The 13,032-nt window shown below is 30.4% G+C and overlaps 1 protein-coding gene and 1 long non-coding RNA gene across 6 annotated transcripts in view; one reads left to right on the top strand and one right to left on the bottom strand.

Annotated features, from left to right (window-relative positions):
* SCN9A (sodium voltage-gated channel alpha subunit 9) overlaps window positions 1-13,032 on the bottom strand; it is a 125,180-nt gene that overhangs the window by 24,621 nt on the left and 87,527 nt on the right. The window contains exon 18 of the mRNA XM_036236646.1: window positions 4,369-4,486. Within this exon, the coding sequence (XP_036092539.1) occupies window positions 4,369-4,486 (118 nt within the window). The remainder of the gene's footprint in view (window positions 1-4,368; window positions 4,487-13,032) is intronic.
* Window positions 1-13,032, top strand: part of LOC107521036 — a 128,463-nt gene that overhangs the window by 63,718 nt on the left and 51,713 nt on the right. Inside the window, exons 2-3 of one of the 5 annotated variants that reach the window (XR_004955640.1) lie at window positions 9,097-9,200; window positions 12,163-12,288. The exons of the other annotated variants lie outside the window; for them this stretch is intronic. This is a non-coding gene — a long non-coding RNA (uncharacterized LOC107521036). The remainder of the gene's footprint in view (window positions 1-9,096; window positions 9,201-12,162; window positions 12,289-13,032) is intronic. 5 annotated transcript variants of the gene reach the window in all.

Raw genomic sequence — 13,032 nt, 5'->3', positions numbered from 1 at the left:
TCTGAGGTATGTAGGGTGAGGAGAGAAAAAGGTCAAGTCTGGAATATTCTGGATCAGCAATATTAAGGGTCAGAATTTACTGGTGTTCTGGAGCCAGCTCAGCTCATACCAGCTCCTGATAATTCATTGTTAAATTGCCAGGAAATTTTGCTAGGCTATCATTAAATGCAGTCATTATCAAAAATTAAAGTGTATAAACCTATAATGAGTTACTTTAAAAAAAAGGTAATGAATATTAAAAACATATCATTTTCTAATCATTTTAGTGCATTTTACTATTATCTATGCTCTCGAGCATATTTTTGTATTCTATCTGGTGGTAGAAACTTGTTATAATGTTGGGCTACTATACATTTCTTCTCAACTCCACATTTAGTGAAGTCACATTAGCAGTTTGAAATCCGCCATGGTAGAACTCTTTACACTACAAATCATCAAATACTATAAATCACACTTGTTGATTTTCTAGTGTAGACTTAAGAATGTGTTTTAAAAAATGTTAATAAAACAGATGAAACAGTAAATGTGTGTCATGTTTGCAGCCATTACACTGTCAACAGCACAGAACTTGAGGAAATATTCTTCATTATTCATATCCTATTATCTGATTCAGCAAAGATTTATTCACATTACTGATAAATCAGTGAAGTTCTGACATATAGTTTCTTTGTTTCACTTCACTTTACTGATTAATGTCATTGAAAATACCAACTTTCAGTTTAAAACTATGCTTGCTCACCAATTATAATCATTAGTTGTCTATAAATACAAATTTTTGCAAAAGTCAACAAAAACATTTTGAGAGAATCAATGAGCTATGTGGAATGTACAATAAGAAATGTTTATATTATTATTTGTAAACTGAGTGCCACATAACCTTTATATCAGCAAAATTTAAAATAAACTGACGTACATGTACATACTTTTTTTTTTTCTTGAAGAACTTGTGGTTAAACATTTACCTGCTCACCACTGGGCAGGTGGAAACAGAGAAAACCTTGAAAGAGCAGACAGACTAGGAGAGGGAGAGATGCAGAGGAGGCTGCAGGAAAATAGAAGTTAATAAAAAGTTCCATGAAGGACCAGTGAACAGAGAGCTATGACCAAGAAAGGCCCAGAAAAATAATGATTAAAACATTTAAAAATTAAATTAAAAAATTAAAGTTGATTAAAATATAAACAACTAGAATTATTTTGAGGGGAGAAATTTAAAAAGAGGAAATATGATTAATTTGTCTCTTAAAACATTTTAGATAAAAATAGCCTCATTTGGAAGGAAGGTAGGAGGTGAGAGAAAACTTTTTAGATACCTGTTTCAGACATTTGCAAATTAGGCACTGTAAAAATAATTTTCTTTTCTATAAAACAAATAATATATTTCATGAAAAATATTGGACCTATAAGTAATAACTTCAAGTAATCATAAACTGTATATCCTAAAACAACAAGACTAGAATTCTTTTAATGAACTATTTTAGACAATGTCTTATTATGGCTCCTTTTACGATTCTGTAGTCAAATTAGTTCAAAGATCCAATTAATACAAGGTATCTCCTAGCACTTTAACTTCCAGCTTTACAGAAATGTAATAAGCTACGTTTTTCTCCCCAAGTCTTTGGTGTGTTTTGCTATCATGTATATTTTGTGTTCCTGCCCTTTCTCTCTGAAAGCTTCTGATTTCCCAGAAGTCTAAAAATGTGTCTGTTATGCCCTTCCTTTCTGTTTACAGTGCTTAATCTAGTTCTATACATAGCTGCTGTGTATAGTTGACTGAAAAGACATAATCCCTCCCAAAAAGTTTTAAAATCATGATCTGACAGGTCTCTCTGTGAATTCTAGGATATACACAAAGATTGGATAAAACGAAAAGTCAGGGTGAATGGAAAATATTCACCTTACTTAATTTGTCTGTTAACATAACCTCCAATCTGAAAAAAATATATATATTATCTTCATTGTATTTAAGATAATTATATCTCAAATGAATTTAGTAAATGGAAAATTATTTTATAAAATAATATGACAAAAACAGTAAAAAGATAGCGTCAAAAACTGACTCCCAGGTAATCTATTTCAGGGCAAAAGAAAACACTAGGAAGAGTGGAAAAATGGAATTGGTTTTTATATTAACTTACTGCTTGAAACTTTAGAATGTATCTTAAATTGCAAAACCAAGAACTCATGCAGGACAAAATCTATCTGCCTCAAGTATAATTACCAGACGAGAAAGTTATCTCTTTGGTTAAGAATATGTACTACCTGGGATTTATTTTTGTCAGACTTAAAGTTGAAGAGAAATATTATTCTTATGATTGAGGCAAGAAAAGTTACTATACATTCTAATTAGAAAGGCAAGTAAACTTTTTTGTCTGAGATGAAGGTTCTTCAGTATTGCCCTCAGGATTTATCACACCTCAGAGTTTCTCTTATTTTTTGAGATGGGAGTGCTCTACTTCTTGTCTGGCTTTTATGCAGAGGCATACCCCAAGAGATTCATAACCCAGCTGATTAGCAACATTATTACACCTTCTTTTCTTAAAGAACTATTAATTAAATGTAAACATAACAGAGAACCTCTCAAACATTTTAATGGGTCCCCATGGGAAAATAATATTTCTATCAATTGGGTGTCATACTTGTTTACCTCTCCCATAAAATGAGATTTACCTTGTTTTTGAAGAAAATTTATGTACCCATTATTAGATATAGATATCTTTATTTGCCAGTCATTTTGTTTACTGCTTAAGTGTTATAGGAGACTATTTGAGAAAATCTTGGAGGATGAAAGCAGGTTGATAATTTTTATAAAAAATACTGATACTGGGGGTAAGCGCATAAGTAGAAAGTCAGTCATTAGCATGAATGCTATCATAGCTTCTGTGCAGGTTAACAAAATACTTTAAAAACCAAAGGGAAAGTAGAAAGAAATAGGAAATAGAAAGCACTGTGCTAATTAATTTATGAGTTGCCTCATTTAATCTCCTCAACACCCCTAGGTTGTTAAACCCATTTTATAGATTAGGTATCTAAGGTATAAGATTCAAAAATGTGCTCAAGTTTCCACAAGGAGTTAGTAGTAAGCCAATTAGAACTCATGCTCAATAGGCTTCAAATCTTGTACTCTATATCACTGTGTCACACTGCAACCCTACTCTAGGTTTGCATTTTTACTTAGATGACACAATACTTGCTTAGAAAATACTTTCTTAGGTAAACTTCAAATTTACTACTTTGAATAAAATCTCTGAAAAATTCAATGAACAGTAAAAAATAAATTAGGTAGAAAATGAAAAGGAATGAAAGGAGGTACTGTTAGAAAAGAATAGATAAAGGTCAAAGGCAAAGGGCTTTATATGCTAAGTTAAGGACTTCAGGTTTTATCCTATTAATCAATAATTCTCAAATTTTAGTATGAGTCAAAATACACTGGAGGACTTGGATCCTATCCTCAGAGTTTATGATCAACTAGAGTTGTGATCAACTAGAAAGAAAGAGATTAGGTCTGACTCAAAATCTTTAGCTTGAGAGGCAGGATAGATCACGATGTCGCTAAATGAGATAAAAACTGAAGGAAGATGTAGATTATGTGGAGATAACCCACTAAAGTTTGTTTTAAACTTATTAAACTTGAGACACTTAAAGGCAACATATGGAGATGACCAATGGAGAGTTGTAGGCAGTTCTGAAAATCAAGAGCGAGGGCAGGGGTAAAGATAATGATTTAAGAGTTAATAACACAAAAATGGTTGTTCAAGCTATAGACATGGATGAGAATAAAAACAGGAGATAACTAAGTATCAGAATGTGGCGGGACATCATTATTTAATGGATGGCCACAAAAATAGTCACTAAAAGGAATAAGGGAAGAAACTCAGAACTCTCAAAGATATAAAAGAAGAACACAGGTACAGTGTGGTCTCTGAAACACAGGGAAGGAATAATTTCAAGGCAGAGTGTAGTAAACAACATTAAACAGTTTACTGAGAGTTAGTTGAGTAGCTTTAATTTTCAAAGAAAAGGACAATAGTATCATCTATCCCATTAAATTGTATTCTAGTGGGTCCATGGAGCTGGGAACATGAATTAAGAATCTAAAATGAGAAGTATGAACATCCTACAGTAAGTAAAAGTCTATTAGAGTATAACACACTGTCATTGTAAATTATTGTTAGTAGAGTATCATAAATATGCAAAAGAAGCTTAGAAAGCTCCAATGACTTGCCCTTGGTCATAGAGCCATGACTGACTCAGCATGAAATGGAGTCTTCTGACTTTTTACTAAACAACCCCTGGTAAGTATTAGGTTTTAAGATAAAATCCAAAACACTAATAAATGAATGCTAACCAAGGTTTTGATTTTTCTCTTACCATCTGTAAAACAGGCTTCTGGCTCATCTGAATTTATAGGTTCAGCCTCTGCTTCTTCTTCTCCTGGCAGAGGGTTATCAACTGTGCTGCACTCAGAGGAACTCAACCGGTTCAGTCTCTAAAAAGAAATTCACCATCCCACCAGATAGTTCATTTAGAGTTCAGTCAAATCTTGCATTTAAGCCATATTTAATAATCAGAGTCATGCAAAGTATTATGAAAAAAAGATCAACAGTATGATGCCATAAAAAATGTATAAACACACATTGAGGTCAAGTAACCTTACAATGAATTTATGCTTGATCTATCTACACATCCCATGAAAAATAAATTTTATTATTTTTATTATGCTAACAAGTAAATATTTAGACATAATTAGCATAAGGTAATATTCTGGTGTAAACTATAACATTTGCAAAGTATTGGCCACATTTTTATTATTTTTTTATGTTTAATGTAAATTTGTATATACCAGTAATTATTATTTTAGGACAACCAAGACCCTAATAGCGATAACATACAAATGCCAAATTGCCAATGCCTGATAATTGAGAGATCAGATATGACAGTTGGCAGGAAAAAAAAAACTTGTTTATACTTAAAATTAAAAAAAAAAGAAAGAACTTAATGTAAAATTAAATCCAAACATATTGCTTTTATTATCTCTTGAATTTAAGAATATGTACCAGGATGATATAAATAAGAAGGCCTTCACTGGGACCAAAAAAGTCAAATATTATATTGGAATCAAAATGCCAAAGACCATAGTAATTATTTCATCCAAGACCACCTATTTTAGCATTAAATTTCAGGATATAGTAGAAAAGATCATAAAGTATTATTTATAATGTCAAGAGATAGTGGCTACTAAAGTGAGTACCACATGCAAACTCTGAAACAAAGATTCAATGAAATTAAACATGGCAGACTAACACATGAGAGGAATGAATCCATTGTCATTATGATCATAAATTGATCATAATACAAACAAGTTTTTCCCACCCAGAACTTTATGATATGATATTTACACACATACGGAGATTTTTAGAAAAAACTACACATAGCAATTGTAGTAAAACTATGTCAATTTTTCCTAATATTGTTTAGCACCACATCAATGGAAGATTTCATTTTTCATTCTCATTTACTAAATGACATGTGAATATTGAAAACTACTAGCTATTATAGTATATACTTCTCTCATTAAGATTACAGCTTTACTTTTGTTTAGAATAGTTAAAACAAATGCTAGTGCTAAAAATGAGGACATATTCATTTCAGCTAAATTAATTCTTCAATCTTACTTTTGTTTAGAATAGTTAAAACAAATGCTAGTGCTAAAAATGAGGACATATTCATTTCAGCTAAATTAATTCTTCAATCTATTAACTCGCATTAATATCATAGGCCAGATCTAAAATATTAATTTTTAGAGATTGACTTGAAAGCTGAAAGTATGTCATAGATGCCACATTAAATTCTCAGTGCAATTATTATCACACAGTATTCAACATCAGTGAAACAGGCACTGATAAAGTATTATACATAAGAAAGGATGTAAGCAAAGTTCTTTTTAAAATGGAAGTAAAAAAATTATGAATACTTCATTAAATTAATACCCCTAATTTATGTTGGCATAGGGGCGTTATTCCTATCAGGTTGAAGTGTTATAATAATTTCAGTTATGAACAGTATCAATATGAAATTTCATGTAAAACTTAGATTATTTAAACCAATTGAAGTAATCTAAAATTGCTTTAAAAAAAAAGGAAACAAATTATTATGACTGAATATTTTGTAAGACTTAAGGCTATAAAATATACATTACTCTAGGAAATAATGGGAAAACTTATAATTACTAATATGTCCTATTATGCCAATTATCATGCACAAAAAATTAAGTACTATACCTAAAAACCTACAATTATTTGATGTCCTCAATTCCTGACCTCTCACCTGCAAGTGAACTGTCACCAGGGAACTGAAAGACAAGACACTATGATTTTATGGAGATGAGACTGAATCTTTCAATCCTGAGAAAAGAATTTTTGGCCTGGATTTTCATGCAAAGCAGTGAGAGGAGTTGCGGATAGGAAGACTAGAAAGCTAAAATAGTGACAACTAGGAAAGAGTTCAGATGATAACAACTTTAATAAAAAATTATTCTAATTTGTAGAATTTTGAGTTAGGCTAAATTAATGAAAACATCCTCCACTTCAATATTTGGTTTCCTCACCTTTTAAAAGAGCATTAACAAAGAAGACTTATGCCAATTTAATTTATAAGCAAGTAAAAGTTAAGATGACTTGATGAAGTGTGACTTGTATTTGAAACTTTCTTTTTCATAACTTTTATGGTAATTTTTTTGTTAGTTAAATTCAGAGTTTGGACCAGGTTTCATATCATAAATGCCAGCTATTTGATGTTATTTCTCACTGTAACAGAAATTATCAAAGTATTTAACATAAACTATAAATAATTTGTATCACAAGCCAATTTATTGTGGGGTTTTTTTTTGAAATTTAATGTTTAGAATGTTTTTAGAAATTCAGTGTTTTCCTGGAAATGCATTAATTATTTACACAGTATTTTAGTTTTGTATATACATTAAATATTTACATGCATTCCCTATCAATACAGTTTAGTTCTAATTTATGCAGCCTTTAAATTCAATACTTATTAAAGTGTAAGTTTTCTTAAAAGGGTATCATTTGTATCATTTTATATAATTAGTTATATGATTATTTTCATTTCTATACATGTAATCATTTTTTATTTAATTTCCTTTCTTATAACTTTGGAAATGGAAAAATGATTATATTATAATGAAAGCAGTGAAATACTTTAGTATAAAATTTTTCTTCTTTGATATTATTATAAATAGGCCATTTTGTAATTTCCATTAAATTTTATTTTTAATAAAAAGTGAAATACACTTTTTGTTTATTATTTCATTGCTTGTAAACAAAAATATATATTTCTTTATCTTTGGCAGTCTACATAAAAAGAAAAGTAAGTGTAAATATAGGACCATAGAGGTAGACTCACTAGTATTAGCAATAGAAAGTATGTCATAGTTATTGAATAATATGATATTGATTGTAGGTACCTTCTAAAATTTTGTCTTTTCTTTAAATAAAACCTATATACTACAATCAAAAATTTTAAATGTATAATGTAGACAGCAAAAAAGTAAAAGCCCTCTCCATTTTGACAGATTATATTCCTCTTAGGTAATTATTATATAGTTTACATATTTTTTTGACATATCTTTCTATAGTCTTTAATGTGCACCCATAAAACAATTAATTTGGAAACATTCCTAATCTTGATTATAAACTTAAGCAGCTATCTAAGCAGCTCCTTTCAATTATTAAAAATATGATCAAATTATAAGCTTTATAATTCTTCACAATTCTCCTTTTGATTGCCCCGAGGTATGTTTTTTACAACACTGCATTTAAGCTGAGATCCTACTAAATATAAATATCCTATGAGAAATTGCCCTAAGCTGGTCGCTTAGAAATTTACTACTAATATTTCCTGAGATAGACAATCGCATTGTAAGGCTATTTCATTCTAGAACAAATCATAGTTAATGCTATTTGGTCATTTCTTGTTTAGGGAGGTAGGAAGTAGAATTGTCTAATGACCTGATAATCCGGCCCTCAAAGTAGAAAGCCACCAAACACACAGCAGAACTATAGAAAACAAAACTCAACAAACACTTCATTGAAAAAAGATGTTAGGCATTGAAAATATCCCGAAGATGTTAAAATATATGCTAAACATTTTCTTCTTAAAGAAAAAAATATATAAAATATTGGTAGGTAAAAAAATAAAATGGACAAAATAAAGTATGTAGAATAAGGTTGCTTCATGCAAGAAAAGATTCTTTGAGGAGCAGAACCTAGAATAGTTACTTCGCTACACATCAAAACAAGAAATAGGACAGCAAAAAAGATTGAGAAGCGTACTGAATAAAAGAAATAGGCGTACATGAGAAGAAAAATAATGGGCAAGCTTAGTGATAAACTAAGGTCAACTGTATGTCAAGAAACAAGAAAGGTATTTTTATTAAAATTAAGATTACCCATTTAAAAAATTTTATAGCCTGATTTTACAATTGATAACTATAACAAGGATCCTGCGTCATTAAGGAATAAAACAGTAAAATTCAGACTAAAGGACCAAAGGACCTTTACAGAGAAATTCCACAGCTGGCTATTACACCTTGCATAAGAGTCCAATGTTCACTAACTTTACCATTCTAATATGAGATAACTTGAATTTTAAATATTCTGTTCATAGAACTAAAATATGCTTTCCTCAGCCTAGCAGTTGTGAGGACCTTTTTATTTGCCTTCTGGGGAATGAACAGATCCTCTCATCAATAGATTGGCAAGAGAAAGGCTATGTAACTCCTAAGATGAGAAAACAGCTATTTGGAGTTGCTGCCTCGGCATTTTACAGTATGACAACTCTACTCATGCCCTAAGTCTGGACATTTAGAGAAGGAACTGGGTTCAAGACTCCTGCTCCAAGTTCCTGTTCTGATTTTCCAGAGGTCATCTTAAAAAAAAAATGACCATTTAGAGTTGAGCCTGAGAAAGTTAGTGACCTCTGCCCCAACCATTTTACAACAGGTGCTTGATACCTTACTCCCTCTTTCCTCTTCTATTTACTCTCTTTTTTAAATATATATGTATTTTTATTTGTCTGGTACAGTTGATATACAATATTTTCCTGTTTGCTCTTGACCTGAGAAAGAGGACGGCCCTTTCCCCAGCTCATTGCGCTACACCTCCTCTGCCCCCTGGTTTCTGGGATCTGTAAGTAATAAATTTTGTGACTTTAGAAAAAATATTTGATTATATTTTATAACATTTTAAAATTGGAGGTCACATAATATTACAATTGCAGTTTTCATATTGAGTGTAATGATATTTCATTTCTATACATGATTTAGTTTTCTGAGTTGCTCAAAGTCCCTACAATCCTTTCTGGTCTCTCTGAAACTTATCAAGGTTCTTTTAAAATTTTAAAAAGATAATGCCTCACTAAATAACATTATCTAAAAAAAAAAAAAGGCTCAGGTTGAAAAGTACTGCAGATATCCTTCATCAATGAAATTCAATACTATTTTCCTGTGTTAGTTTAGATTTTCATTTTACTTTCACTTAATTCAGCTGAAAATGATCAATTTACTAGTTAAAATAAATTCTTGGACCATATTAGATTTATGGGCAACTAAAACTTCAGAACTTTTTCAAATAAAGGGCAAGAAAATGGAGTTTTTCCTTTTCTAGCGTTCTTTTTTCATTGCTACTAGAGAACTGTGTAGGCGTTTGGGGAACAGCTGTTCATTCAGCAGGAAATCTACTTAACAGTCCCATCACAGGTCAACATGATATATAGTATTAGGATGTTGGAGAAACAATAAGGTTGAATCTCAGCCACCACCAGAGTAGTTAAAAATAAATCCAATGATTTCATAAAGAGTTCTTAGTTTTCCCAGAATCTTCTCCCTAGGGCACTTTCCACTCACCAGCATGAGAACTTACATGACTAAAAGATAGATCTGGAATATAAAAACAAATAGCAGTTTTCTCATATAAGAAGGTTGGATTGGCTATTGATTTCTCAGCTAGATCCTACAGTATCATCTGGAAGCTTCTTTCTAATGAAAAGGCAAACAGAATTCACCAATGAGGTCTTGCAATGTAAAGCAACTGACAATGATATCCAAGGTCTCTGTGTGCTAACAGAGAATTACTATTTGCAGAGAATAGGTATTTAAGTAGCTGGACTAACAGTAGGTCGAATCAGAAAAAGATGTCTTAAAATTTTAAAAACAAACATTTTAATAGTTCTACTACTGAGACCAGCTAAAAACTGCAACAAATAGGTAAATAAGAATTGGAACGTAGGCAAACATGACAGCAAAACGTAAGGTAAAAGTGTAGGTTCTAAAACTCAAGCTCACTAAATATTATTTATAATTTTTTAAAAAATCAGAATGACAATGAAAACAAACTATCTGTACATTTGAATGACTAATACTATCCCTTAAAACTACTCAAAATGAAGGATAATGAAAGACAAAGTCCAACGAATGGAACAATTAACGTGGATTTCTAATATGCAAATACAATAGAAAATGAAAATTGTCACAGATAAAATATATCTTTCCTAACAATTATGTAGGCAGTTTTTGCCAAAGAAAAGTAGCATATTTCAAGCCATTCTTCACACTGAAATATCCAGAGAATGACCATTTGTTAACATTATCTCATGTTTTAACAGTAGTTTAGTAAAAAAAAAAAAAAAAAGAAAGAAAGAAAGAATAAAGTAATAATTTAAGAATTAAACACACACATATTTCTGGAAACAGTTTTCTCAAAAATCTTGTTTTACCTATATATACGCAGATAGTAATATATATTTGTGCATCTTTATTTAGGTTCTAGGGAGGAGGGAATTTAATATATTCTGGAAAAAAATTGTTTTCTAAAAGAATATTGCCTCTAAATCCCCATCAATTTGAAATAAAAAAATATATGTTTTATTCAAGATCACCATTGAAATTAACTTCAAGTAAACTGAAACAATAATATGATTTTTTTAAAAAATTTTAAACTGTTAGCATTATTCCCCTAGAGAGTATTAATTTCAGGATAAAGTTTTACTTTCATCATTATACAATGGAAAACAATAATAAAAACATTCCAACAATAACAGAAAAATTCAAAATATAAACTGGATTATATATTTAAAAAAAGGCAAGATTCCTATTTACATAGATTCCCTTCCTCTAGGAACAATTAGATTTCAGTGATTCAATAAGCTATGTTAAAATTAAAATAAAATATAACTGCAGCACTTTTTATTTTATACTTGTTAGAAATATTAGATAAGGCAATTCATATTTATCTGTTTCTAATTTTAAGGAAAGTATTTTATATCTTCTTGACAGATTTAGTGTTTACTTAGTAATTTATTCTATTTAAACCTCTTCTTGAGGCTACTCTGCAAATCAGAAACTTATTCTCATTGGTGAGTAATATTGCTTCTGGAATCAAATGAATCATTTCAAATACTTATAACTTATTCATTCTTCGGCAGGGCCTAGTAGTTATTAATTGATGCATTTTAAGTATGATCAAATAAAAACCAAATGTTAATTACTTAATTTATTAGAGAAATAAAGCTCTAGTTATCACTGCTCTTAAACTCATTTCAAATGTACCCAAACTTTAGCCTAGAAGCTGAGTACTTTGCCCTCTATCCCCAACTTTCTAGATGTATACTCGGAAAGCAGATCATTTGTGCGAGTCTCAATTTCCTTATCTATAAATACAGAGCTAGCACTAGAATGGTCCTTTCCTGTTCTGAGATTTTATATTTATGTCTAAAATAAAATTGTTTCTTAATAGAGTTCTAAATTACTGAATTTAAATGTGATATTTTTCCACCTTTACTGAGCTATAATAGACAATATAACATTGTGTAAGTTTAAGAAGTACAATGTGATGATTTGACACATGTATATATTGTGAAATGTTTACCACAATGAAGTTAGTTAACACATCCTTCACCTCTCACCATTCTTGTTGTTGTTATGGTGAGGACATTACAACTTTCTGCTCAAAGCACAATTTACTGTGATGTACATCTAAACATATATAGCTTAATTTAGGAGGGAAGTTGCTGTTTTCACATTAAATGTTGCTTCAAGGACTTCTGTTACATTCTATATCTTACTTTTATAATCTATCCAATAAAACTGTATAGATCATGCACTTGAAATCACCTAAGGACATGAGAGAGAGAGATCAAGAAAGTCATCAAGAGAATAACAAAAAATGATGGAATTGCCCCAGTGACATGCTGTGATGTCAATTCATCCATGGAACAATTGTACGTATATGTTTCTACTTTCTTGCAATGGGTCAGGCAGAAAGATTTTGTAGCTAAAGAGCATGCATGACACTGAAAAAAATATCATATACGTATGATTTTTTTTTTTTAGGTAACCTGTGTAAAAGTGGTCACAAATGTCTCTGCCTGGTTAAAAGCACAAAGCTGCATCCTTGATTGATCCAGTTTGTTTTTACCCCTGTGAGAAGTAAGAAGGTTAGGTACTGAAGTTTAGAAATGCATCATGATGGTACAGTTTAGTCAACTGATTGAAAATGCTTAAAGTCACATACCAATAAATAGAAATTAGTTATACATTTGACAGTACATGCCACATGCTCAATGTGAAGCAATATATTTGAAACACAGTAATTAGGTTAAACATCATTGAACAAAGATTTAAAAATAACAAACTAAAAAATTAGATAATTCTGTTTTTTAGGAGATGAATTTAAACACTGTAATGTGCTCAGGTAAAGTTTTGCATTCTGTTTGCTCTTGACAAAAACATTTTAAAATAAGTGATTCTGAATATTGGAGTGGGGTGAGAGAAAGAGTATGTAGTTTTTAAAAGCATATCCTAAAAGTAGCATTTTTATTTACTCTTAATTATCATATTTAGTTTTTATATTTCAATCAGCATTTCAGGAAAGAGATGTTTTCAAAATAAAAATGAAGAAACAATTTAAATATCAGACCAAAAATTCATTGTTTTTAGACATATAAATGAGCTCAATAAATATG

The sequence above is a fragment of the Rousettus aegyptiacus genome, unplaced genomic scaffold (assembly GCF_014176215.1).
Source record: "Rousettus aegyptiacus isolate mRouAeg1 unplaced genomic scaffold, mRouAeg1.p scaffold_m13_p_2, whole genome shotgun sequence".
Taxonomy (NCBI): domain Eukaryota; kingdom Metazoa; phylum Chordata; class Mammalia; order Chiroptera; family Pteropodidae; genus Rousettus; species Rousettus aegyptiacus.
Note: the sequence above shows the minus strand (reverse complement) of the source record. Positions and strands in the feature narration are given on the sequence as shown.